At 52.8% G+C, this 26,877-nt stretch overlaps 1 protein-coding gene across 1 annotated transcript in view; it reads left to right on the forward strand.

The window, feature by feature from the left end:
* The window catches only part of ALK (ALK receptor tyrosine kinase), a 678,810-nt gene that overhangs the window by 615,834 nt on the left and 36,099 nt on the right, over positions 1-26,877 (forward strand). The window contains exons 12-19 of the mRNA XM_034659705.1: positions 2,284-2,446; positions 13,127-13,277; positions 18,989-19,120; positions 19,861-20,005; positions 22,378-22,560; positions 23,803-23,901; positions 24,412-24,564; positions 25,582-25,686. Of these exons, the coding sequence (XP_034515596.1) occupies positions 2,284-2,446; positions 13,127-13,277; positions 18,989-19,120; positions 19,861-20,005; positions 22,378-22,560; positions 23,803-23,901; positions 24,412-24,564; positions 25,582-25,686 (1,131 nt within the window). The remainder of the gene's footprint in view (positions 1-2,283; positions 2,447-13,126; positions 13,278-18,988; positions 19,121-19,860; positions 20,006-22,377; positions 22,561-23,802; positions 23,902-24,411; positions 24,565-25,581; positions 25,687-26,877) is intronic.

Here is a 26,877-nt window from a genome sequence, read left to right on the forward strand (position 1 = left end):
CCCACACCTTTCACTCTCTTCCTCAGCACTCTCTTGAGGAAAAAAGAAAGAAGGAAAACCCAGATATATATTCTTTCATTTCCAGGACTGAATTAACTGCATGCATTGTCATGCTGCTGCCCCAGACTGAGAAGGCTGTCCCCAAACCCAGGCTGCTTGCTTTAGGCACACACTGGATCTGAGAACAGGCTTCAAAGAGCTGGAGACCATATGGAGCAAGTGGATTTTTCAACTCCCTTTCCAGGATTATCTTTTTCTCTCTGTCCCCATTCTCATCCCCAGCTCACTGAGCTTAAATCCCTGGGTGCTGCTAGGGAAGGATCCGTATTCACAGAAGCTCCCGGGCCGCACTTCCCATTGTCAAGAACAATAGCAGCTGCCCTGGGGGTAGGTAGGAATCATTGACACAGCTCATATTTTTAAGCTTTGGACTTTACAAAGACCTCTCACATCCCTTGCTTCCTTTAATCCTCATGCCGATCCAGCCCCTCTTACAGACTAAGGAGCTCCATCAAGGTCCCACAACCAACAATTGATAAAGCTGCCCCTAAACCCCCGTCCTTTTCCATTCACCACTTGGGCACAGCCCACACTTAGGATTTGGGTGCTGGAGATGCCCTCAGTATTCAAAGAGTTAGCTCTTTGAAATAACAGGTTACTCCCTTTAGAATACAAAAGGATCAGAAAATTAACAATCAACCATTCACACCAAACATGAATGGATTCATCACCTTCTTGCCCTTGAAATGACCTTCAGAAACCAAGTAGAAATCAACATCTTCATTTCAAAAAAGTGAAGGCAGCTGAGAAAAGCATTGAATACACAGTGTTGAGTAGCTGCATGCATTGGCATCTCAACCAGAACTTCGGTCTCCTGACCTTGGGTCAGGGCAGTATCACAAAAGCCCACCACACTGGCCAAGTTTTCAGATTGTCAAAACCACCCAGTGCAATCTCAATCTGATTGCTTGTAATTAGCAACCCAAATTTAGCTTTCATTTCCACATCATTTAATTAGTTGAAAGTCTTCAGAAATTTTTCACTTTAACGNTTTAGTGAGCGAAACTATGTATATCAAATTAATTTTCCCATAATTTTCTATAGGTAGAATTTGACTTGATCACGTTAGAGGGAAATAATTTCTTCAATCTTATCATGAGATTTTTATATTTTAAGTAAAAGTAATTTATCATGATCACATTTTTAAGAAGTTGTTATAGGTTGTAAAAATGTTAGAATTCTGGCCAACATGAAATCTGACAGTTCCTCGAGACCCAGCCTGGGTCAAAGATCGAAAGTTTCAAAGGAAATGGCCCAGTGGCAATGGAGGGATGGGGTTTGCTAAATGATCCTGAGCCACCCCTAGAAGGCCACATAAAGACACTGGGTGCTCTGGGTAAGAGGCTTAGAAAAGGAGAGCATGCACNTATGGTGATTAACATAATATAATAAAATAAAATTAATAAAAAAAAAAGGCAAATGTGACCTGTTTCCCCATTTTTTATACTTTCTGTTGCATAGAGAGCCCAAAAGCCACTTTCACCATGTTTACGAACCTGACTCAGTTGTAAATAAGGAGGCTGAGCCCTGTTGAGGGCCTGACAGATGGACAAACCACTAGCCAAGAGTTCAAGATTTCCTGCTCCCACCATCATTCTGGGTCCCTGGGCCAATGGGGGCGGAGGGGGGTCATGGAGCTGACCCTATGTCCAGTTTACTCTTTTGAGCTTCTCCAAGCAAAGAAGATCTTATATGCATATGTCCAACCTTTGGGAGCAGGTTCAGTGCAGTCCCAGAGCATAGATTGAGCACCTGTCGTTTGCCCAGCGCTGTGCCAGACTCGGTGAGAACCAAAGAGAGGGCCCAGCCACTGCCCAGGCCTGTTTTACCTGAAGGGGGTCTTCACTCCCTCCTGATGACTCTTACAGTGCCGTGTTAGCAAGACCCTCGGAGGGTTTTTTTTTTTTTCTTTATCATCATGTGTTGTAGGTGGTTGCACCCCTTTTGGACTCCTTCAGTAGGCTGTAAGCTTCTCAAGGCTGAATCAGGCAGCCCCACCTGGGTCTCTCCCCTTATACCTGACCCAGGGCCTGGCACAGAGTAGATCCTTAACAGACGTTTCCAGTGTGAATGACTGATTGGTGTTTCTTGCCCTGGCCTTGGCACCACCTTGGAACGTGGATTTGGGGCCGTGGGGTGGACAGCTCAGAGGCAGCCCAGGGAAGCCTATGGAGGAGGGAGGGCCAGGCCAAGTGAGTGATTGCCTTTCCTCTTGTGCTGCAGTTCACTGGCTGTTCACCACGTGCGGGGCCAGTGGGCCCCATGGCCCCACACAGGCCCAGTGTAACAACGCCTACCGGAATTCCAACCTGAGCGTGGTGGTGGGGAGCGAGGGTCCCCTGAAAGGCATCCAGACCTGGAAGGTGCCAGCCACCGACACCTACAGGTGCGTATGTGGGAGGGGAAGGACAAGGGGCGATCTACCCTTCTGAAAATGATGGGGCACTGCCTGTGGGTGCATGCCCTCAAGGTGCCTAGGCACACCGAGGCCCAGAGGCCACAGATTGTGGCCCATAGTAAGGTATAAGGGCTGGAGATGGGGAGATTTGGGATAATGGGATATGGCAACAAAGATGTGTCCTCTGTCCTCAAGGAGCCCACAGACTATTTGTGGAGATGATATACATGCATGAGCTGGCTTCAGAACATTCTTTATTACTAATAATTACCATTATAGTGGAATCTTTGAATATTACTTGATGCTGTTCACACGAGTCGGTGCATGTAAAATGTTTGGGAAACAAGCGTACAATGTATACGAAAGATGATGCTCTTACCCTTGAGCCTACCCTTGTCCCACCACCCAACCCCAACTGCACAGCATTCCACCAGAGCAAGGTCAGGCTGGAGGGAGGCCTGACGCAACGGGCCACTTGGCCAGTAAGTGAAGCTGACAGCAAGCCTCAGACCAGTGGTTCTCAACCATCAAAATGACTAGACGGCTGGTCAATGCAGATCACTGGCCCCACTCTCGGAGTGTCTGATTTTGTGGGTCTGGAGAGGGGTCCAAGAATATGAATATTAAGAAAATTTTTATGCTAAACATTTTATATGAATGAAGCAAATATGACAAAATATTGACATTTATTGGATCCAGGTTGGGAAGGGAGACAAGCGGTCTTCATCGTGCTGGTTGTAGTCATTCATTCATTCACTGAGAATATGAATTTCCAGCCTGCTCCCAGGTGATGTTGATACAGCCCCTGAGAATGACTGAATTAGGTTGAACCCTTGTGTGTAGTCTTCCCACAGCTGTATGGACAAGGCCAGTGCTGCAGTCTTCATTTGACACATGAGGAAACTGAGGCTCAGAGAGTTGGGAGCCTCCCCACAGACACACAGTCCAGATATCACCTACAACCCCAGACTTCTGAGTCGGAGGCTCCTTCCACAGCGAACAGTGGCCTGAACAGGAAGCAGCATGATCATGACATTGTTGACGCAAATGCCCCCAGAGGCTGAACGCAGTGGGAAGTGAGCTCTCTTTCCCCTTCCTCAGCCCCCAGCCCCAGCACATCCTCAGCCCCCCCAGGAAGGAAAGGAGCATCTCATGTTGCCCTGTTTTCTGTGCAGCCCCACCCCTGGGACCTCAGTGTAAATGCATTTCAGGGAGAGCCCTAAGTGCTTTTTAAATGACATCCTGGGCAGGAATGCGGTAACAAGGTTTGGCTGCAATCAGATTAGCTGCTCTGGGTCCCACACATCCACAGTCAAGGGTCGAAGACACGTAGCCGCCCCTGGGCCTGCCACGCTGAGCAGGCCAGGTCTCCCCTTCGTACATGGCTGAGGTTCCCTGAGTCACCCACCGTCCCAGAGAGATGGGGATGAATGTTTGCTGAGGGCTCACCAAGTATCTCCCCATTTTAGCAGTGAGGCAGATGTCATTACTATTATTGATATTCCCTCATTTCCATAGGGGGAAACTGAAGTCAACAGCTTAGCAATAGATCAAAGGCCACATAACCAATAAACCCAGGGTCCTCTGGCTCAAAGTCTGCAAGTTCTTTCCACTAAAGCCCACACCTGGACTCTGAGAGGCATGCAGGGGACAGGAGGAGCAAGAAAGGGAAGTAGGCCTAGCAGTCAAGCACCACCCACCTCCAGGAAGCCTCTGGAAATGAAAGCCTGGGAGGGGAGGCCCCACCACCTGCAGGGATACTGGCCAGCCCAGCCCTGGGTGCAGATCCCTGTGTGTAAGAAGCAATGTAAGGAGAGAGCAGAGGAGCTGGGAGCCAGACAGAGACCTCAACAGTAAACACCCAACAAGACCCACTACCGCATCCCCGTCCAGGGCAGCTCCCAAGTCAGACTGGCTGAAAGTCCCTTACTGTCCCTCCCACAAAGGTCCACAAATGTTGGAGGTGCCATGTATGGGGTTACTCTTGGGCTTGGATTCCCCAGAGACAGTGTGAATCAGACCCACTTCCAAACTCAGGCAGGTCATTTAATCTCTTGGGACTCTATTCCCCCGTCTGTAAAAGGCAGGGNCCAGAGACAGTGTGAATCAGACCCACTTCCAAACTCAGGCAGGTCATTTAATCTCTTGGGACTCTATTCCCCTGTCTGTAAAAGGCAGGGAGTAAGTCAAGCAGAGAAAGACAATTATCATATGATTTCTCTCATCTATGACACATAAGAACTAGGATGATCGGTAGGGGAAGAAAGGGATAAAGAAAGGGGGGTAATCAGAAGGGGGAATGAAACATGAGAGACTATGGACTATGAGAAACAAACTGAGGACTTTAGAGGGGAGGGGGGTGGGGGAATGGGATAGACTGGTGATGGGTGGTAAGGAGGGCACGTATTGCATGGTGCACTGGGTGTTATACGCAACTAATGGAGCATCGAACTTTACATCGGAATCCGGGGATGTACTGTATGGTGACTAACATAATATAATAAAAAAAAATTTAAAAAAAAATAAAATTATTAAGAATCTCAAAAAAAAAAAGGCAGGGAGTGGGGGTTGCTAACATCTGCCCAGCAGGTGGCAAAGATGACAAAGATGATGTGCGAGCCTCCCACCACGTCCACTCGCACTGAGTTTTCCCTGGCCCGTGGGCAGAGAAACCAGCGGGAGCAGTGGAAGCCTCAGGCAGCAGGCAGTGGCCGGAAGCATCTCCAAGAACAGAGTGATCCCACAGTACTTCCTGACTTCTCTGTTTCCAAGGACTTTTTTCTGACTTCTTCACACGGCCCCATGTTTCCAAATATCTCACCTGGGAGACAAACTGTACTTATTAAATAATAATTAATTCATTCCCCCCCTTTTTATTAATCACAGCCACATCTAAGTCTAGCCAGGTTTCTGATCTGCGTGAATGGCCACGTATTGCCACACCTCCCTGATAGACCCCCAACCCAAATCGGGGAACTGTTTCTCTCTCTCTGGAATATTGAGCCGAGCTTTTGGCCCCCAGCATTGCCTGGTGAACACTCATTAGAAATGGGGACAAGGAGCCGCCTTGCTGTTGAAGCAGGACACTTCAACGTGTCCAAATTGCCAAAGGGGACATTTTGATCCGTAGGACTTTTTAAAAACTGGTCTAACACCATATCAAAAAGGAAAGAGTTAAATTTGAAAAACGTTGGGTTTTTGTTGTTGTTTTTGAAACCTTGGGGTTTTTTAACCCTTCAAAGTCTATAACGGGTATTTCCGACCTTGACCCTGGAGGAGGCTCAGAGCTTGGACAGTAATGCATATTGATCATATAATTTAGTATCAAAGACACAGACCACTTAATGATTTGCTTTGTAGACCCCATCAACACGTCCCCGAGTCAAAATATCCATGTTGACAAGTCAGGTGCCCGCTTTCTGGAAAACATTTTCTCCATATTGACTAATTCTTGTTTAGTGAGTGCAGTTCATCTCGTGAGAAAGACATGGGACACATCATGCTTTCTCAAGAGGTGAGAAAAAGGTGAGAAAGGGTGGGAGCATTGCTTCTGCTGTCCCCCTGTTCCTGGAAGACCGTGAGCGCTCAGCTAGCGCTGGCTGCTGCCTGAGGCCGGGCGCCATTATTTTTCCAGCTGACTTCTTTACTACCGATCAGAGAGGTGAAGGAAAGAGAGGTGACACCACGTGCCTACTGTATGCCAAGGTGGGGCCATCATTGCCTGGGGCTTCCTCATACATGCACAGAGGTAAATGTGTGCCCTTGTCTCGTCAGTTATCCGGGGCCCATCTCCCACCCTCTAGTCCTTTGCCTACCACTACGAAGGAAGAAACCCAAAAAGAGGGAGAGGAAGAAGAGCTGGGGGCAGGAAACAGCAGGCTTGAGGGGGAGGGGGATTCAGGGACAACACCTAAATCCCCATCGCCCCCCAGCCCCCTGCTTTCCTGCCTTGGGCGTCCCCTTCCCCTGGATTTGCCAGTTCCTCTGTCAAAACAGGGATGCTCTCACTCCCTCCAAGTACATATGTCCCGGTGTCCAGACCTGCTCCCCTCCTGCTTCCCAAATCTCTGTGGACCGCGTTCAGCACATATTAGAACACTGTGCCTGCCACTAAATATATAAAGGTGCACAAGGCCCACTCTCTGCCCAGGAGGAGCCCCAGCCAATGGGGGTGTTGGACCCAGAAACAAAGCATTTCAGTGTTGTGTAGAAAGTACTGTCTCAGAGGCTGGGGAAGGGCCTGAGCTCATGAATGGCTTCCACAGGGAGACAGAGCTTGAGTTCAGTCTTGAAGGTGATAGAGTTGTCCACAAAGAAGAGGGGAGGAAGGAGCCCCTGGGGCTGGAGCCTCACATCGCATCCCGAATGCCGTTAGCTCCCCCTGGCGCCGGCTTGGGGGACAAGCGAGTCTGGAGGCAGGGACAGGAGGGAAAGGCTGATGGCGTGGAGTCCTAAAGAGCCAAGCCAGGGGCAGGGAGATGGCACAGGGAGGGGCCTGACGGGGTCAAGAAGTGTTTGGGAGGTGGAATCCGCATGACTGCAGGACTGGGGGAGGAGGCAGAAGCCAAGTGACAGCCCATGCTTGGGGGTGAGGAGGCAGGACAGTGAGTGACAGCTGCCATCTCAAGGAGCTTGACTGAGAAGGACAGGCAAGGATTAGGGCAACAGCCAGAGTGACGCTGATGAAGGGAGTCTTCTGGGTCACGGCTCTGAGTGACAATGTCTAGAGTGTGCCCGTGAGGGTGGTGGCTGAAGTGGGGCCCCAAAAGGGCATGGATGCTGGGGCAGGTGGGGGGCTCCTCCCCGCCATGGAGCAGAGACAGACTGCTGGGGATTTCATGTGACTCTGTGTGATGTACCCCACACAGTGCTCACTGAGTAGATGTCGGCAGCCCCTCTCACTCTTCTGCCGCCCTCTCCGGTCCGTCCCTCCCTTTCTCCCCTCTGCCTGCCTTCCTGCTTCTCTAGGGCTCAGCATCCCTCCTAGCCTTCCGTCCTCCCCCGCCCCACCGCCACACACACAGATCATTCATAAAAACATTTGTCAAGCACGGCCCACAGCTCCTGATGGCAGTTCTCTCATGGTTCACTCGTTCCTCAGACATAATGTACAAGAGGTCCCGGATCCCAGCTGGAGCCAGCAAATCCTGTCGGCCACAGCTGTTCCTGATGGTCTCCATCACTGACACTCATTTCCTCACCTGGCTCCAGGGACTGGTGTACGCAGCTGGATGACACCGTCATTCAACACAGTCCACCCACAGTCCTGGAGCTCCTACTGCGTGCCGGTCCCTGACTAGGCGCTCAGGACCTGCCGAGAGGACTGACTCTGGAGCCTCTCACCATCTTTGCAAAGACTGCAGGGCAGAAAAGTTAAATTAACAGTCCACAGCGCCAATAAAGTTCTAGACAATTGCAGAAGAGAGTCACAGGCATGATCAATTGCCAGAGTAATTGTGCCGATAGCCATCGCCACGAGGAGCACAGAGCAGGGAAAGTCGGAGGCAGGGAGATTGCGCAAAGATTGATGGGCTGCAAGCAGGATGGTGTTTGGGTCCAAATTCCGCCAGTGACATCATGTGACCTTGACAGTGTGCTTTCCCTTCTCTCCAGTGGCCCTCTCTGTAGAGGGAGCGGTTATCGAGAGAGGTTACTGAGATCCCTTCCAGCACTGACATTTCCAGGCACGCAGGGCTGCGCTGGTCAGGAAGGGTGGAGGAAGAAGTGAACCGTGAGCCTTGCTCGCCGGAGCAATCCAGAACAGAACTGGGGCTGCGAGAAGCGGAGAGGCGCATGCCTCCTCCACTCGCCCTTTACCGCTACCCCCAGCGGTGTCTCCTGATGGCTCAAATGAGCCATCTAGATAATGCAGCGATACATGGAAACAGAAATTTCCCACGGACCGAGCCCTTACACCCTCCCACGTCTCCTGGGCCCTCACAATAACCCTGAGGCCTGGGAAGGGCACGGCAGATCTCCCTACCCTGATTTTGCCGCGGAGAAAACCAAGATGCGAAAGAGAGAAAGGACTCACCCAAGGTCCCCCTGGGAAGTAGAGGCACAGCCCAGAGGGGGGTGAGAGGAATGAGGTGCTTCATGTATCTCCACGCGGGGTTGGCCCCTCCAGTGTCCCCGCAGAAAGGTGGCGCTGACAGGCCACCATGCCGCACACTAGCGCGCTCGCATCTCAGGATCCGGCAGGCAGCCACTTTGATTTGCTGCTAATTCTTTATTTTAAAAAGATTCACAACTCAATTACATCAGGTAACAATGGCTCACAGTCAATAATACAAAACACAAACCCAGTAAACACCCATTCTGACCAGGGGGCATGGATTGAGATGAGGAAAGACAAAACAAACAAACAAAAAATTACAGCATCAACTCATCAAGAACAGTATCTTGTAATTTCCAGTAAATTGGAAGCCCTGCAAGTCATTTTCCCACTGGAGTGGCAGGTATATTAATTAGTTGTCGTTCGTCAACCATCAAAAATAAATTGTTTACAAGGGATGGGGAGCCGCTGCAGAAAGCCGGGCTGAGGTTATGTGTGGCATGATTCCTAGGACTGGGTTGGGGGGGGTCTTCCGAAGGCCCAAGCCTGCCTGTGCCCCCACCGGCTCCCTACAGAGGTGGCTCCTGGGTGAAACCCACAGCCTTGACCCCAGGCTCCTCTGGCCATGTCCCCCTCCACCTACTGCCCCATTCTCTAGAAATCCGGGGCTCGTTCACTCACTCGCTTCCCCCTCCCAGAAGTCACCCCAGAAGCAGAAGGGAGAGGCTCACCCACCGGGGTGCATCAGAACAGCAGCTACTATATTGCTCACTGACTGCCCTCCAGGCGCTGAATAAGGTCCCTTTTAGGTATTGTCTTATTTAACGATCAGAGCAATTTTTCAAGGTAGATACTATCATCTCCCTTTTGTGGATAGGGAAACTAACTGGAGCTCAAAGGGGGTAAATAACCCACCCAAAGGTTACACAGCTAATGAGTAACACTGCCTGGGGCCAGGACCAGGAGAGGTAAGCAAGGTGCCCTCAGGCACAAAATTTAAGAGGGCGCCTGCTCTCCAGGTCGGCCAGGTGCGGGGTCCGCACCTGGGAATGATGTCCCTCACCCACTCCAGGGCCTTGAACAACAGCTTGGATTTGGATCCAGGTCTGTCTGCATTCAAGCCCATGCTTGTCTTCTTGTGGCACAGCCCACTCCAGAGATGAGCATTGTAAGTAGCGACTAGAAGCTTCCAAAGGAGTGCAGCTCTATGGTGGGATGTCAGGCCTCGGAGGGCTGACGAGGGAGGCGCTGCTTCTCCTACAATTAGTCCAGGCAGGCAGTCACCTGCTCACCTGGTTTTAAGCCAGCCCCTAGTCCAGGGCAGAAATGTGGGGCTGAGGCCAACACAGGAAAGTAAAATCCGGCTGTTGACAGCTGGTGGCCAAGCTCTGCTCTCTACTCTATGGAGCCAACCCAGCCTAGAGTCCTACCTTGCACTTGGCATCCTCATGCAGTCTTTTCAAGTCCATTACTTCTCCCCATGAGGGCAGGGGTCCTTGTCCTTATTTTCTCTCTTGGTAGGGAAGCTGAAGCTCCTAGAGGTTAACTGGTTTGCCCCAAGTCACACAGCCAGCAGAGCGCCCGGTATATGACTCAGAACTCGGCCCTCTTTGCATCCCACCTCATTGCCAAGAGCTAGGTCTAGGCCTAGATGGGGCTGGGGGGCTGGGGTTCATATCTGGAGGGGGGGAATGGCAGGAGAAATAGGAAAGAAGGGCTAGGGAGGAAAAAGGAGGCAAGAGCAAACAACTTCTAAAATATAATAATTTGGCTAAATTTAATCATGTGCAAGAGTTCAGAATGATTCATAATGTATGCAGATTGATGCAAATGACTATGCAAATGATGCAGGAAGGGCTGAGCAGGGTATAGCTTACCGCTCAGCCATAGCACAAGTGGGCAGGACAAGGTCTCTGTCTCAGGTAGCAGTTCTCCAAGCAAAGAACACCTTCAGGTTGAAAGAATTTTCTCTACAACCTGATGAAGCCCTGGAAACATGGAGTAGTGAGCAGAACTAAGGCGGGGGGCCCAACCACATGCTCTCTCTAAATTCTGTGCAGACCATCCCTAGAACCCCAGCACCACCCACCCCTGCCCCAGGCTTCCCTTCCCTGAGCTAAATAATCCTGCTGCTTTCTTTCCCTTCCCTGAGCTAAATAATCCTGCTTCTTTCCTGTCACCTGAAAAGCCTCCCTTTTCCCTCAGCCTTTTAATAGTCCTGGGCACCTTCTCCCTTTCTAATGAGTCAGGAGCAAGGATGGGCCAGTAGCGTCTCGGACCACCCTCTCCGTGCATCCAGAAAAGCCTTGCAACAGCATGTGGGAGAGAAAATGGCCTTTTTGAGGGAATCGGGGCTTGGAGCGGGGTCTGCCAGTGACTGGCTGTGTAGCCTCATGTGAGTTACTGAGTCCCTCTGAGTCTCAGTGTCCTCATCTGTCCAGTGAATTACTAACATCTACTATTTGTGGCTACTGGGGCTCCTATGCGTTCATGCCTGCCACCTTGTAGGATGCTCAGGAACTGGCCCCTGCCCCTCTCTGCAGACCTACATCCTCTCACAGCCCCGCTCCAGCCACCTGCTGCGGCCACACCGACCAGAGGCTTTCTTGATTCTTCACTTCTGCTCACACAAGCCTAACTCCTCTCCTCCATCATTTTCTGCCTGCGTGAGAGTCCTACCCATCCATCACCTCTGCCATGAGGCCAAGTTCAGACTTCTGTCCCCAATGTCCAGCAGCAGCATGCCTGTCACAGTCCTGTCCCAAGCCCTGAACACCTGACTGCCCTGACTTTGTGCAGAGATTTGTCACTTTCTCAGGGCTGTCACCCATGATCTCTTGTTGATTCTGAACCTCTCCGCTACCCTGTGAGTTCAAAGAAAAAGATATGGTTCTTCTTTGACTACAGAAGAGGCTGGGACTCCAAGAGGACACCCAGTTAGGAAATGGTCCACTCTGGTCGTAGAACCCCAGAACCTCTTTGCTTCCCTAATATATCCACCCTTAGGGTAAGACTTCTCTTTTCATAACTATAACTGCCTCTCCAGTTTCTTTGGAAGCCCCATGAAAGGCTGAAGCTCATCTCCAAGTCTCCCCTCATCCACAGAGCCTTAAACCGTGTCAGGTTTCAGTGAGCTCCAATCAGTGTCTGGTCACCGACAGGGTGACAGACATCAGAGACTCTCCATGGCATTCCATGGAGACCTCAGTTCTTCTCCTGCCACGTTAGCAATCAGCCAGCCCTCCAGGCTTCTCTCTGCACAGAGGGGCTTAGCTCTGCCTCGGGAGAGCCCCCAGGAGGCCCCTTGCACACTTGGAACATGGGCCATTTCCTAGAATAACAGGTGGAGAAGCCCCCACATGCGCACATGTACAAAACTGCCTCGCATCTCTTCCCGAATGCTTTTCATAAAGAACCTTGGATCTGAATACATGGGGACATGAAAACCTCCCAAGACCCTTTCCCTGGCACATGGCCTCTGGAGAGGCGTTTGTAACTGGTGTGGCGCTGTCTTCAAGACACGCTGTTTTTCTTTTTTTTTTTTTTTAAGATTTTATTTATTTATGCGACAGAGATAGAGACAGCCAGCGAGGAGAGGGAACACAAGCAGGGGGAGTGGGAGAGGAAGAAGCAGGCTCATAGCAGAGGAGCCTGATGTGGGGCTCGATCCCATAACGCCGGGATCACGTCCTGAGCCGAAGGCAGACGCTTAACCGCCATGCCACCCAGGCGCCCCAAGACACGCTGTTTTTCTGATAAGGTTCGCCAATTGAATTCTCTTCCTCCATCTCAACAACCTAAGAGGCACAGAAATAGTCCTGTGCTCCCCCTCCCCCCCACTCTGTTTTTGTTCATCACGATTGGTTGTTTTCTGCACACACATGGCTCTAAAAAGAGTTATTAGTGTGATGGGAATAAACAGTCTGCACTCAGAAACACTGCTCACCTCGGTCATTCCATGTGGGACTTCCTTGTGTCGAGACCCAAGGAGGAATCTTAAAAACTGTGTACCCAGTCAATTACTGCTGCTTCCACCATTAATAATAATAATGATACATAAGTTGTAACAATTGTATACTATGGAATAACTTATATATCAGCCACAATTCTATGACTACGAGTCTTAATTCCTTTAATCTCACGCACACATGTGCTAGACCTTAGGTTGGCTTATTGTCCTCATTTTACAGATGTGGACCAAGGAAAGTTAAGTCATTTGTCTAAAGTCACATGAGTCCTTTGATCTCAGACGGGGAGAGAAACTGTAATGGGACATTCCAGGTATTCAGGAAATCATTACCCCAACCCCCCCCCATTAAAACAGAACAGACTCTCCCTGTCTTCCTTCTCTCTTTGTCCCTCTCTTTCTCTCTTATACCCCATACTAGTTCTTTACCTTCCAGGCTCTGGGAATGAGGCAGTTCCCTATCCCTCTATAAACCGGACTGTCCTCTCCTGACTGTGGGGAGAGGAAACCTCCTTTCCGACTTCATGGGCTGATGCAAGGTGGTGGGGGGAGAACCATCAGGACCTCTGGTGGTGCGCTGAGCCCACGGGGAGCTGCTGGGTCGGCAGGAAGGGACTCAGTCTTCATGTGCTTTGTTCCGTTGCAGCATCTCAGGCTACGGAGCTGCTGGTGGGAAAGGCGGGAAGCACACCATGATGCGGTCCCACGGCGTGTCTGTGTTGGGCATCTTCAACCTGGAGAAGGGCGACACGCTGTATATCCTAGTTGGACAACAGGGGGAAGACGCCTGCCCCAGCGTAAGTGCCCAGAGCAGGGACCTCTCTTTCACACTTACCAGGACCCGGGCGGCCCCTCGGAGGGCATCATGCTGGATACCCTCCTTCTGGGAGCTCATGTTCAAAGTTGGCAGGACTCACCCCTCATTCTGCTTACAAATACCCCTCCTCTCCAGCCCCATTTGGGTGTATGAGAAAGCAGGTGATATGGCTGTTGGGGTTTCACATCCCCACAGGAACCAAGGTTGAGGCATGGGTTTCAAGAGTAACCCTTAAAACTAAAGATCCTCCTTGAATGGCCAAATGGTTGTCCTTCTCAGCAGACTAGAAGCTAAAGCCATCTCCTAAACCTTCTTGCTGGGGCACCATAGTCTTTAGCCCTATTATCATAAACAGGACATTTTACAGAGGAGAAAATCCAGAGTACAGAAGAGTAGGGACTCTGGCTCCTGCTTCTGCTGTGCTCCGCCCTTGCTTGGGCCCTGGTTTCTATGCGCTTCCCCACTTAAAGCCATCAACTGACAAGCCAGACTGCCATCGTCTGCAGCCCCAGAGACAGCCTGTCATTCTGGTGTCTGATCCCATTGCGGTATCCACCTGTCAGACAAGGAGAGCTCCAACAGCAGGCCTTGAGAAAGCCAGTAGTGATCTGAAATCGCCAGGAGAATGGGACTTCGAAGACTAACAAAGCAGCAGCCGTGGAGACCCGGGGCATCCAGTTGTTTGCCCCTTGTCTGTGTTGGGGGAGACAGGACCCTGGTGGTGCGGGCTGTCCTGGCAGGAATTCGGCACCGTGATGCCAGGCCCCACCAACCCGTGAAGCCCAGCTTCCACCCAGGGCAGGCCCAAGGCATGGAGCTGGGTTCTAGCACCCAGGACCAGGGCCCCTTCCCCAAGAGTTTATTCAAGAGTAGCCTCGGGGGACTGATGTGGGAACAAGAACAACCCAGAAAGCAGTACAGTTCCACAGAATAAGCTCAGGACTCCTAAAAGCTGGGCCCCAGTCTGGGAGCAAGGAGGAAAGCACAGCACCCATCCCCCACCCCCACCGGACAGGGTTTAAACAAGGCAACAGGCAGGAGTCAGCTCCGCAGGTGCAACCTTGCACGTGAGAAATGTCTGGACTCCAACTTTTATTTAGCAACTATAATCAGGACTTTTGAACCTGATATAATATATTAAGTCATTAAGTTACAGGCTGCTGCAATTTCCACAGGAATGTATTGAGTGCTAATGTAATTCTTTCATCTAAGCAGAAAGATTGCATTGACTTCTGCAAGGGACTTTTACTTGATTGGATTGTAATCAGTTATGTCTTTTCACAGGACCAGGTCCTTTTGTTTTTAATTTAATTGTAATCTACTTGTTCCTCGGGGCTGCTGCACTTTATCATTTTATTAATCAACCTACTTGCTCTCAAACTTCGGGAATGCACAGGGAGAGTTCTGAAGAAGCCCATTCTCAGCCGCACCCCCTGCTGGTGGGGCCGGGCATAGCAGGGACGGGGTTGGGGAGGGGTGGGGGTCTGGGTCATGGGTCTTCCCTGTGGCTCCACACCTCCCCCATCAGGAGTCAGTGGGAGAGGGAGAAAGAAAGCTCTTTCATGGCACTACCTGCATCTCCAGTCCTCTCTCGGCAGAAAAATGGTGCCTAGAGAGGATCCCCTAGAGAATGGGGTGCACGCTATGAATTAAACTGCGGGATTTGGCAGCTTTCCTGGCTCACATCTGTGTGAAGTTGCTCTTCTGTGCCTGGCCACACCTGAGCCTGGGATGGGCTCCAGCCGCTGGAAACCCCTTCAGCTACTGCTTCTCCAATTCCTCCCAAGCCTCGTCTGGTGGCATGGGTTTCTTGACTTCAGCACTATTGACATTTTGGAGCAAATGAGTCTTTGTTGTGGGCGACTGTCGTGGGCACTGTAGGCTCTCTAGCAGGGTCCCTGGCCTGTATCCACCCAATGCCAGGAGTATCCCCCAGTATTAATGATAAAAAATGTATCCAGACATTGCCAGATGTCCCCAGGGGAGCAAAACCACTGGTCGAAATGTTAAATTGTACAACTTCCATCACTCAAAAGGCAAAAATTGTGAGGGGTCAGCCCTCACCCAGACAGCCCCCAATTCATTCAAATGTATTCAGCAAATATCTATCAAGTACCTTCCATGTGCCAATCACTGTTCTAGCAACTTGAGATATATCCACGAACAAAAGAAAGATCTTTGCTCTGAAGGAGCTAATATTCCCATTGGGGGAGGAGGGGTGAACAATGACTAGTAGTATCAGTCAATAAAAACACCTGGAAGTGAAAGTGTTCCAGTGAACAGAAGTAGGGTGACAAGAGTCAGGTGTGTAAGGCAGGTTGCAATGGTAGAGAGGGTGGTCGAGGGAAGCCTATTGAACAAATGACAGCTGAGAAGAGTCCTGAAAGGGATCGAACCCCATATCTGGGGATGCTAGCCAAGCAGAAGCCAGGGCACTGAGGTGGGAGAGTGCCTGGCGTACTCTCGATCAGCTGGGGTGTGTTGGGGGAGCAAGAGGGAGAGTCGGTGAGAGATGAGGTGATCGGGCCACCATCAGGACATTTTTAAGCCATAGGAGGGTTTTGAGCCTAAAGGTGGGTTAGGGAGCTGCTGTGATTTGTACATTATAAGACTCCCTCTGGCCTCTGTACAGCAGATAGCCCACTTGGGACCAAGGGAAGAGTCAGCATGTTGAATTCAGTGGTTACTGCATTCATCCGGGCAAGAGATGATGGTGGCTTGGACGAAGATGGCAACAGGGGCTAAATTCTGGGCATATTTGGAATGCAAAATCAAAAAGGATTTCCTGCCCAACTAGATGAAGAACTGAGACAAAGAAAGCATCAAGGATGACTCCAAGAACTGCACACAGGAGCCATGGGAACAAAGGAGATGCTGTCACCTGAGCTGGGAATACTGTGGAAGGAGCAGGTTTGGGGACGAGGTTAGGAGAGGTCTGGTGGACAGCCGGTAGAGACTTCTGTTAGCCAATGGAGATGGGCCACTGGACTTGAGGAGCAAAGTCTAAATGGAGATAGACATTTGGGAGAAGTCAGCATAAAATTGAGCTAGGATGACATTGACTAGGGAGCAGTACTCATTAAGAGGAAGACCAAGGGCTGAGCCCCAGGGACCCCCACCATGTAGAGCTCAGGGCAAAGAAGAGCAGAGAAAGCTGAGGGGAAGGAGCAATGGATGGCAGAGGAGATTCCAGAAGGTGTGGCCTCCTGGAAGTCAGGCCAAGAAAGTCTATCATGGAGATGTGATCAAGTCCGCCAAACGCTGCTGCTACATCCGGCAAGAGGCAGACTGAGAATCCACCCTTCTTCGCCTCCCCCACCAGATGTATTTTTTTTTAAGATTTTATTTATTTATTTATTTATTTATTTGAGAGACAGAGACAGATACTGACAAATAGCGGAGAGAGCACAAGCCAGGAGGAGAGGGAGAAGCAGGCTCCCACTGAGCAGGAAGCCCCATGGGGGGTCTGGATCCCAGGACCCTGGGATCATGACCCAAGCCAAAGGCAGCCACTTAACCAACTGAGCCACCCAGGCGCCCCTCCCCCACCCAATTTAAAGGAGAAGCCCAGGGGTGTGGGGTGATGGGCGTGAGTCTGGGCTCTCCTTAGAAGAAAGGCCATTCCCCAGCCCAACTGCTCCCTCCTTCCCACTCCTGCAATCCCAGCCGTCTGCAGATTCTGTTCCCAGGAAGAGGGCATCCCCAAAGGGTGGACCCCCCTCCCCCGCCCCAGATAGAGAGGAGGAGGAGAGCAGGGTCTGAGGGGATGGACCTTCTTAGTACCACTGGTTCAGACTGGACAGCCCCTCGATGTGCACAGGAGGACGCAGGTCCAGGGAAGTGAGGTGCCTTGCCCAACATGGCTCAGCCAATCTCCTGCATAGCCAGTCAAGAAGCCAGATTGGACCCTGTGTTTTGTGCTCTGCTCTGCCCAGCAGACAGCCCACATTTGGGTCCCCTGCCCCCGGGGCTCAGCCCTCGGGGCATGGCCCTGGCATGTCACGCCCACCCCAGGCAGCAGTTAGCAGGGTTTCCTCCCAGCACNCTCCCAGCCCTCCGCCCCCCCCCGCCACCCCCCATCTGGACAGCACTGCACACACATACAGGAGAAATGTCAGCTCTCTACAATAGCAATTCAGAACCTTCCACCCACACTAAATCCACTCTAAAAAATACCAATTATTTCCATCATTAAATCCAAAATGCCATAAAACAAATTGCATCTTGGCTATTTATCTGGAAATTTCTCTAGTACTCATTGCCGGCACCCCTGAGTGCTTTAGCATAAGGAGTGGCTCAAGATGAATTGCCGTGTCCACTGGCTGGTTACACAGCAGCATTCAATGGAAACGTGATGTTTTATTGGCCTTTTTTCTAATAAGTGAAAGAAAAGCCATTTTCCTTTGAAGCCGGGTGGATGTTTGGAGCGTTCTTCTTAGCTGCTGTGCCCAACAGGCAGGCTGGCTCTCCCTGAAGCATTGTCCTCTTTATTCAGGGATTCCAGAATTCTGTGTCAGGGATTTCCTGCACGTCCCCAGGGACTCCCGGATGCCTGGGTCCACACCAGGACCGTGTAAAATAACAGTAGCTGTCTATTCAGCCCCTAACACAGGACACACGATCCTCCGTCCATACAGCCTGCAGCACCTGTACTCACATTCCATACTTGGAGGTCAGAGAGGTTGAGCGCCTCCTCCTCAGTCAACCAGGGGTGTCTGCAGATTCCTGGGGTCATGCCCAGTTCTCCGTGATGGACACAGAGAGCTCCATGGAGGGCTGCGTCAGGGGATTTCTGGAGGCAGGAAGTGGTACCTTAGATGGGAGGGAAGAGATGTCCAAACAGAAACGATTTTCCCATAGATGGGCTGGGACTAAATCTGAGCCTGGCCAGGCACTGCTGTGCTCTCCTCCCATGATACTTCAAAACTGCAACTTCTCAAAAAACCTTCAATGGCTCACCACTGCCTAGAGAATGAAGTCTGATTGTATTCAAGGCTTCTGGCCATTATCTGACTGTCCAGTTGAATTCCCTTACCCATCGCATTTACACTCCCTCCAGCCCTACCTCCCTACCTAGGGCCTTGGTCATCCCCTTTTCAGAGTCCAGAGGATCCTAACAGGTCCTCCTGGACTATCTGTCTGTCCTAAAGTAGACTTTTCTGAACCAAAGAGACTCCTTATGCTTTCCCCCAAATTCCCCCCTCACCTCTTTCTCTCTGGGCTCATGCTACTCTCTTCCCCTGGAATGCCCTGACTTTCCCCCATTCTCTGTTTTAAAAAATCTCCCTATGCTTCAAGCCCAGCTAAACACCACCTCCTATAGGCAGTCCTCCTTGATTACCAGTCAGCAACAAAGTTGCTAGTTGTCCCCCAACTTTGCATGCATTTTCTATCTAAGCTATCTTAGGGTCCTTCTCTAATACTCTCTAGTGAGAGTATTATCTCTGTGTGTGTAGATAGCTAGATAGCTAGCTAGCGAGATAGATAGGGACAGTTTATCTATCTGTAGATACATAACATATATCTATATCTATGTATATATATCTATATATCTATAGATATATATATCTTCAACTTAACTGTAAGCTATTTGAGAGGTCATCAGAGCCTATCATGAAGCATAGAAGGTCTGTCTGCTGAGAAGTAGAGAACCTTGGGCACCAACCTGAGAGGTGCTTTTTGTTTCTACAGACAAACCGATTAATCCAGAAAGTGTGCATTGGCGAGAACAACGTGATAGAAGAAGAGATCCGTGTGAACAGGAGTGTGCATGAGTGGGCAGGAGGGGGTGGAGGTGGAGGCGGAGCCACGTACGTGTTTAAGGTAAGGCCCGCTGCCCAGCTCCCATGGGCAGTGACTCGCATGTGTCATCTGTCCTATCGGATCCTCATGACAGCTCTGGGAATGGAGCACCTAAGGCGTCCTTAGCCCCATCTAAAAATGAGCAAAGCGAGGCCCAGAGGGATGTAGGGTCCCTGTCTGTCCAAAAAAAGGCAGGTTCTTCTCTTGCAGACGTATCCTCTTGATGTCCCCATGCAGGCCTTGCTGTCCCTGCTGCAGAGTTCCAGAGGGTCCCACGGTGCCCTCCTCTGTCCCAAGGTGGGCTTTTCTGGCATGATCGAAAGCAGGCAAAGGCTTCTTGCTAGGTCCTCCCACCAGGACAGTGATGCTGAGGGCTTCATTGTGAAGTTGTGGAGGTCACAGCCAGAGACCCCAGAGAGTGGGGAGGAAAGAGGGAGCAGAGAGACGAACTTCTGAGCACCAGCACCCAGTCCTCTGAGGCTAATGTGAGAAGCTTCAGGAAAAGATCCATCCCACCTGCTGATATTCATATATTTAGATCTAGATTCATATATTTAGATCATCTCTGACTGAACATCGACGGATAGAGGAGCTGGGCGGGGGGGTGGGTTGAGAGCAGATGGGTTGCTGGAACATGAGGTCAGAGCCCTGAGACCACGGCCCAGCAAACACTCCGACACTTTAAACACTGCAGTGGCTCAGGGGTCCCCAGAGTGGGAGCCCCACTCGCTTTCTCAATCTCTGATCGTCTCCCCGGGCAGATGAAGGATGGCGTGCCAGTGCCCCTGATCATTGCAGCCGGCGGTGGCGGCAGGGCCTATGGGGCCAAGACAGACACGTTCCACGCAGAGAGACTGGAGAATAACTCCTCGGTTCTGGGGCTGAACGGCAACTCTGGAGCCGCAGGTAAGGCGCCGCGAGCCTGCGCTTCCCTGGGACAGACCCCCAGGACTGCGTGAGCTCGGGCTCGGCCGGGAGCCGTCACACGCCTGCATCTCCACAGCTGGTGCTTGAGAAGCTGGGAGCTCTGGATACTGGTACCCACGTCGAGGGAGGAAGGGCGGGCCGCAGCTTGCGGACCTGGTGGCGTCTTTGCTGATGTGAGGTTTGAATTGCAAAGGTCACGGAGCACAGGAGACAGGTGGCTGCACTGGGACAGGCAGCCCAGCCTCCCTGGGTTTCCTCAAATGCAGCTGGATGTGAGCTGATGGAAGAAGTGCCGGCAGAGTCAGGCCTCCTAGTTCCTGTGGTGGGTGCCTCCAGGCCCTGGGCTACCAGCTCGCACATCTGGCCTGGCAATCCGTGCTCGCGAGTGAGAGCCAGCCACACAGAGATCAGAGACAGACACTGAAGGGGGTGTGACTTCGGATTCCTCTGAAGCCAGCCATGTCTGAAGGGAAAATGCGTTCAGTTTTGTATTTTCTTTTATCCACAATCAGACCAAGGATCTTTAGAAGCATTTAAGTTTCGAGGTTAATTAAACAAATACTCAACCTTCCCTTCGAGTGAGAGAAGGAAGCATAGAAATAGGGGCTGGGGTCTCAGTGAGGACAACCCAGTGCTATTCTTGGTGCGCCTGCAGGTTGTTTTCTTTTCCATACATTTGCTTAAAAGCTGTAAGACAGAGTAGGGGATCAGAAACCACCTGAGCCGGGAACCCCGCAGGGCACAAGGGTAGAGTGGCAGGCACAGGGGAGGGAGGGCAGACACGGCATCAGGGCCCAGTCATTCTCATTTATTTACCACGCTCATGGCCCACTTCAGGTCCCTAATGTTGCTGAGGGGCCTTCCCTTTGCCACAAGACATCAATGGCCCTGAACTGCGCACACTCCGTCCTCCGGCTAGCAGAAGGGAGGCCAGCCACTTGAAACCCGAGCCGGATGCCACAGGACTGCAGCGTCCCAAGCTGGTTTACCTGGAGGCCTTGATTCAGTTCTGATCGTCCCTGTTCTAGACTGAGCTTGTTCCTGACCTTGGCCTCCTGTCCTAAAACCCAGCTCCTCTCTAGCACAGTAGTGCTCTCCTTCCACAGCTCCCCCACCTCAATGTCTCTCTGCTGCCCCCTCAGGGTCCAGAAGAGCCTCCGCCACACATTCTTCCAGAAGGCCCTTCTAGGCCAGTTAACACTTGTGGTTCTGCAGACCCACGCACTGCTGTTTCTCCAGGTCCTCACCACCCAACACCTGCTGGAACGGAAAGTACTATGGGGTCTTTCAGTAGGCCGCCTGTTGAAATGTCAAACAAAACAATATAGGGGGAGACAAAGAGGGTCCTGGAATCTCAAGGGCCGGCAGGAGAGATTGATTGTGGTTAACCTGTGGCCTGAAGATAAAGTTGCATTCAACCTCAGCTCTGTGAATAGCATTTCCTCCGTGAAAGTTCAAAGCAGCCCCAGGCAGTGGGAAGCACAGCTCCAACAGCTGTCATCACAAGGGGACTGCCCACCCCTTCCCTGGACCCCCTCCCCACCCCCAGCTTCCCTGCCCCTGACCTTGGAGCATCTCCTTAGAAGAAGTCAAGCAAGACAAAGCTTCAGAGTGTGAAGCCCTCTGCACACCTGTGTTCCACCTCTTACGCCCAACCATCCCTACATGTCGTGGTTTAGGAAGCATTTGGCATGCCCATCGGCCGTTTCGGTCTGAACATCAACCCAATGAGGCAAGTCTTACTATCCCCAAGTTACAGGTGAAAAAACTGAGGCTCAGAACAGGGAAGTTATGGCCCAGGGTTTCAGAAGCAGTAAACAATAAAGCCCATCGGGTTGCCTAGCCTAGTCCAGGATTCCCACAGAGGAACCCACTGCAGTGGCCCAGCAGGCTTTTGACAGTTGGTGGCCCAAAGACTGGCGGGTCCCGGTCCTTGTTGGGATGAGAAACATTAATGAAACAAACCTGAGCTTCAGGAGTTGGGGGCATGGAGAGAAGGCAGAGGATTAGTTTCGCCGTCATACTGCCTGTGCCCCCACGTCCCCCATCCCTAACCAAGCATTCTCCCCAGCTTTTGCTCCAAAGGCCTGATGGGAAGCAGGGTTCTGAAGCGTGGTCCCAGCTGGATGTGCACGGCTGTGGCCAAAGCAGTTCTCACTAGGGAAGAGGGCACGCTCCTGCTTTCCCAGCTGTGGCTGCTGAAGCCCCCAGGCCCCACCGGGCGCTGGCGCTGGAGCCTGGAGCGAGCGTCCTCAGAGCACGCGGTGTCCTGCCTCCTGCCGGACCCAGCAGCAGGGAGCGGAACTAGCCAGTGCCCTCTCACCTGGGGTCTTCTCCGTCTCTTCCTGCAGGTGGCGGAGGTGGCTGGAATGATAACACTTCCTTGCTCTGGTCTGGAAAGTCTTTGCTGGAGGGTGCCACCGGAGGACATTCCTGCCCCCAGGCCATGAAGAAGTGGGGGTGGGAGACGAGAGGGGGTTTCGGAGGGGGTGGAGGGGGGTGCTCCTCAGGTGGAGGAGGCGGAGGATATATAGGTAAAGATGATTCGTGTTCAAGGTGTCACTCCCCCCCCCTTAGTCCTAGGCACCCCCTGTCCTCTCCCCGGCCCTCGCCTGCCCTCCCCCGGCCACCCCAAGTGTGGACTGTGATGTCACCATGCACGCCTTCCTCTCGGCCCCGTAGGACCAGCCAGAGGCAGGGTGTTGGCTCTCGAGCCAGCATCCTGCCTCAAGGCTTCAGTAGCAACAGCTCCAAGATCTCGTGTGTTCTTGATGCCCCCCTCTCCCAAAGCCAGTGATAAACGGCTTTGATGCCTAGACTATTCTCTGAGCCACCCCTAAAGTCGTGCTGGCACCAGAACCTTGGAGGCCACGCTCCCCAGGCCTATGCCTCCCTTTGGACGGCCTGGCCTGAGTCTTTGCCAAACCAGCTCCCTAAGGGCCTGGTTTGTGGCCTCTGACCTCACAGACTCCCTCTCCCTTCCCTGCCCCAGCCCGCCAGCTTCCAGAACTTTGGCCCTCTCCATGCCGATGGGCAGGCCCAGCCCAGCCCATCAGCCAGCGGCCAGCCACTGGCCCCAGCTCTCCTCCGAGCTTCAGAGCAGAGCACAAGAGCCTTCTGAAGTTGTGAGGCTGCGAGGCTGAGAGGCTGGGAGACAGCGGCTCCACCACCCCCACAGATTAGGACACGATGCATGCACACGCACTGTGATGTTCTGTCTGTGTTCTGCTTTACGCTGTGTGTAAGATGCTTGTGTTAACCAGCAGCTCTTCTTCTCCAAACTCTGAGGGGGGGGGCGGGAGGAGCCTGAGGGGGGAGCCCAAAGATAACCCAACCCAGCTGAAAGGAGGGACAGGAGCCTAAAGGCACAGGGGCCCATCCCCCCATGTCTCACCCTGCCCCAGTGGGACTGGAGACCAACCCCTCAGTGCTACTGGCCTGGCCAGTTCTGGAAGAGGCCCCGAGGGGCTAGTCCAGCCTGAGGACACAAGACCTCTTCTGAGTCTTGTTCACATGCACTGCTTCCGAGCAGCCCCAGTGCAGTGCTGTGGATTCCCCGGCGGGAGCTGGCCCAGACCTGAAGGGAATGTAGCCCTCACACCCAGCATCTACCAAGCCACACCCCAAGTGCCGCCCCTGTGCCCCAGGCCTCCCTTCCCTCCCCACCGCCCCACCCTGAGGCCTTCACCGCCCCTGCATGCCCCGCTGATGCACAAATGTATTGAGACTTGGGCCCCCTGCCTCTCTGCGTTAAACTCTCTTCTGGTTTGGCACAGGCGGCAACGCAGCCTCAAACAATGACCCCGAGATCGACGGGGAGGACGGGGTCTCTTTCATCAGTCCACTGGGCATCCTGTATACCCCCGCTTTAAAAGGTATCCCCTCTGCCAGGCGACAGAGCTGACCTGCTCAGGGCAGCTCTCCCACCCAGACAAAACCTCAGGGCCACTGACATGAGGCCAAGGTACAAACGCATGATTATGGGTCCCTCACAGGCCCACTGCTCATCTCAGCAAGTTTTCTGGAAGTCAGGATGTGTGGTCTGATATGCACATGGAGGCAGAAGACTGACTTTCAGGCAGACTGGTCCAAGAAAATGCAGCAGTAACAGTCCCCCGTCCCCACCGGGCCAGCCAGCCCAAGGGGCACGCACTCCGACCCTCCCACCCACCTACAAAAATGCAGCCCCGCGTCCTCTGTCTGAGCTCCTTCAGATGCATCAGGGACTTCCCTCCACACAGCGGTCCTTCAGGGCCGTGGGACGTAGGGACAGGAGCTAGAGGACCCACACTGACCAGCAGAGAGAAAGCACAGAGACCGGGAACGGGGTGCAGAGAGGTCCTCACGGCCTCAACCCGAGGCTCATCCTCCCTTCTTGTCGCCAGTGATGGAGGGCCATGGGGAAGTGAATATTAAGCATTATCTGAACTGCAGCCACTGTGAGGGAGACGAGTGCCACATGGACCCCGAGAGCCACAAGGTCATCTGCTTCTGTGACCACGGGACAGTGCTGGCTGACGATGGCGTCTCCTGCATCGGTAAGAGGGCAGTGACAGGGAAGGGGCCCAGACTGTGAACCCACAGTGGCTGCAGCAGGTTCCCACGATTCTGGTTCTCCTCAGATGCAGTTTTGTAAGCGTCCTGACCCCCACCTGTCCACCCCAACAGGGGTGCTCTAAGGACTGGGCAGAGGGACCTGTGTGTGGAAGGCGGGTCATGGCCAGTGAAGGAGCCCTAACGTGTCTAGTCCCACTGCTAAGCCAGGGCGTGAACCCCCACATCCCCACCACAGGGGCCATGATGTCCACACTGGAACACCGCCAGTACCAGGGACCTCGACACTCCCCAGGCACGCTGTCCCACCCAGAGTTTGCAAGCTGGGCTTGCAACACCTCTCAGGCACTACAGGGGTTTGAAGACCCACCTGGGTCCTCCTCCTTCAAGTCTCCAGACAAAAAAACACATTTGTTTCCATCAGTTCACACAGGACACTTTTATGTCTCCTCCTCGTCCTGTGTCCCGAGTCTGCAGGCATTCCATTGACAATGTCCTTGTGAGATGTAGTGTCCAGGACCAGGCAGGATGTCCCAGTGTGGGCTGTGCCAGTGTGCACCCAGGCCCTCCCTCCCGTGCTCCAGGCCCAGCGCTCTGGGGGCCACTGGCAGTAACTCAGCCTCCCAGAGTCATTGACGGGCCGCCTCTGCTCCCGGGTCATACTGAGTCTGGTCACCTAAGACCTCCGATTCTCTTCCATAGCCACTACTGGCTCACCTTCCCACCCTCCTCCTGTCGTTGTGGACTTGATGTTTGGGATCAATGTCCAGAATTTGATATTTATCCCAGTCACGTGTTCCCTCCACCCAAAAACTACTCTTGAAGGCTGTAAACCAGAATGAGCCCACTTTCTGCCCCGGGCCCTCTGCAAAAAAAGGCCTCCAGGGTGGGGGAGCCGTGGCTGGCGTTAGTCTGGGCGGGGGGAGGGTATTTCTCTCTTGGAGTCAGCTGAGAGGGTGATCAGCGTTGTCACCAGTGCCCCACGGGGACCTATCTTACAGTGTCCCCCACCCCAGAGCCCCACCTGCCGCTCTCACTGGTACTGTCTGTCGTGACCTCAGCCCTCGTGGCCGCCCTGGTCCTGGCTTTCTCCGGCATCATGATCGGTGAGTGTGCCAGAGCCCCGGGGTTTCTTGGGGCGGGGGGCAAGGAAGGCCGATCTGGTGGAACAGAAGAGCATCCCCTGCTTTGCCACTCTGGGTGGGTGGTGATTAGAGCAGCCTGGCCAGCCTACCACAGAAGCCCCTTCCCCCAGCCCCCAGCACCGTGCCGGCTCCCTAGAGGAACTGCTGGTTCCATACCTACACACACACACACACACACACACACCCCGTAGAGCCTTCTGGAGGCACTGTGCAGAGGAGGACACAGTCGCTCACCCCACCCCAGAGTTCACTTCCAGCTGCCATCAGACATGGGCTTCAGTGGACACATGGCTTGGCTCAGGCCCCAGGGAACACCTCCAGCCCCACCGTTCCCCACATCGAGCAGGCAATGTGGAGTTGGTTTCTAAGTGTTTCTGTTAGGCCTGTGAGCCAAGGTGAGCAGATAGGCAGGGCTCGGCGCGGTCCAGCCAGGCTCTTAGTGCTGCAAGAGCGCAGGGCAGGTGGGCAGGGACGTGAAGGGAGGCAGAGGGGAAGGCTCAGCACCGGCAGCGCTTTCAGAGCAGCCTCTTTGGGGCAGCCGAGGGGCTGGTAGGGGCACCTGGGGGTGGACAAGGGGATGGCAACAGGCGTTATTCCCATATGATGCCATCCTTCCGAGGGACAGGGTGATGAGAGCTAACACTTGCTGCACACTTACCACGTGCCGGGTGATTGACAGGTTTTGGTTCACTGACTCCTCCCTTGACCCTATGAGTGTGGTTGGTCCATTTCAGAGAGCGAGGGCCTGAGCACGCAGCCGTCGACTGGCTTGTCCCGGCCGTAAGCTGGTGGGGGGGGGGGGGGGGGAGGGGGGACTGGGCTTTCGAAACAGAATCCACCCTGTGCATCACAGCTTCTTCCTGCCTCCCACGGACTTGGCCCTACAGAATGTTCCCGCAGATAGATAGTAAGAACAGTGATAATGGTCACTTGCCCTGGTAGAGCCCTTTAGAACTATCCAAAACCATTTTACAATGATGAATTTGTTTCATTATGACATTCCTAGGGGTAGGGAGTGGGGGGAGGGGCACTTAGGGGACAGGCAGGAGTTACTGTCCCTGCTTACAGAGAAGGAGGAGGAGGGCCAAAGAGGTCACATGACCTGGTCAGTGTTGCTCAGCTTGTCAGTAACAAAGGTGGGATTAGAATGCA

Source organism: Ailuropoda melanoleuca, chromosome 4 (assembly GCF_002007445.2).
Source record: "Ailuropoda melanoleuca isolate Jingjing chromosome 4, ASM200744v2, whole genome shotgun sequence".
Lineage (NCBI taxonomy): Eukaryota > Metazoa > Chordata > Mammalia > Carnivora > Ursidae > Ailuropoda > Ailuropoda melanoleuca.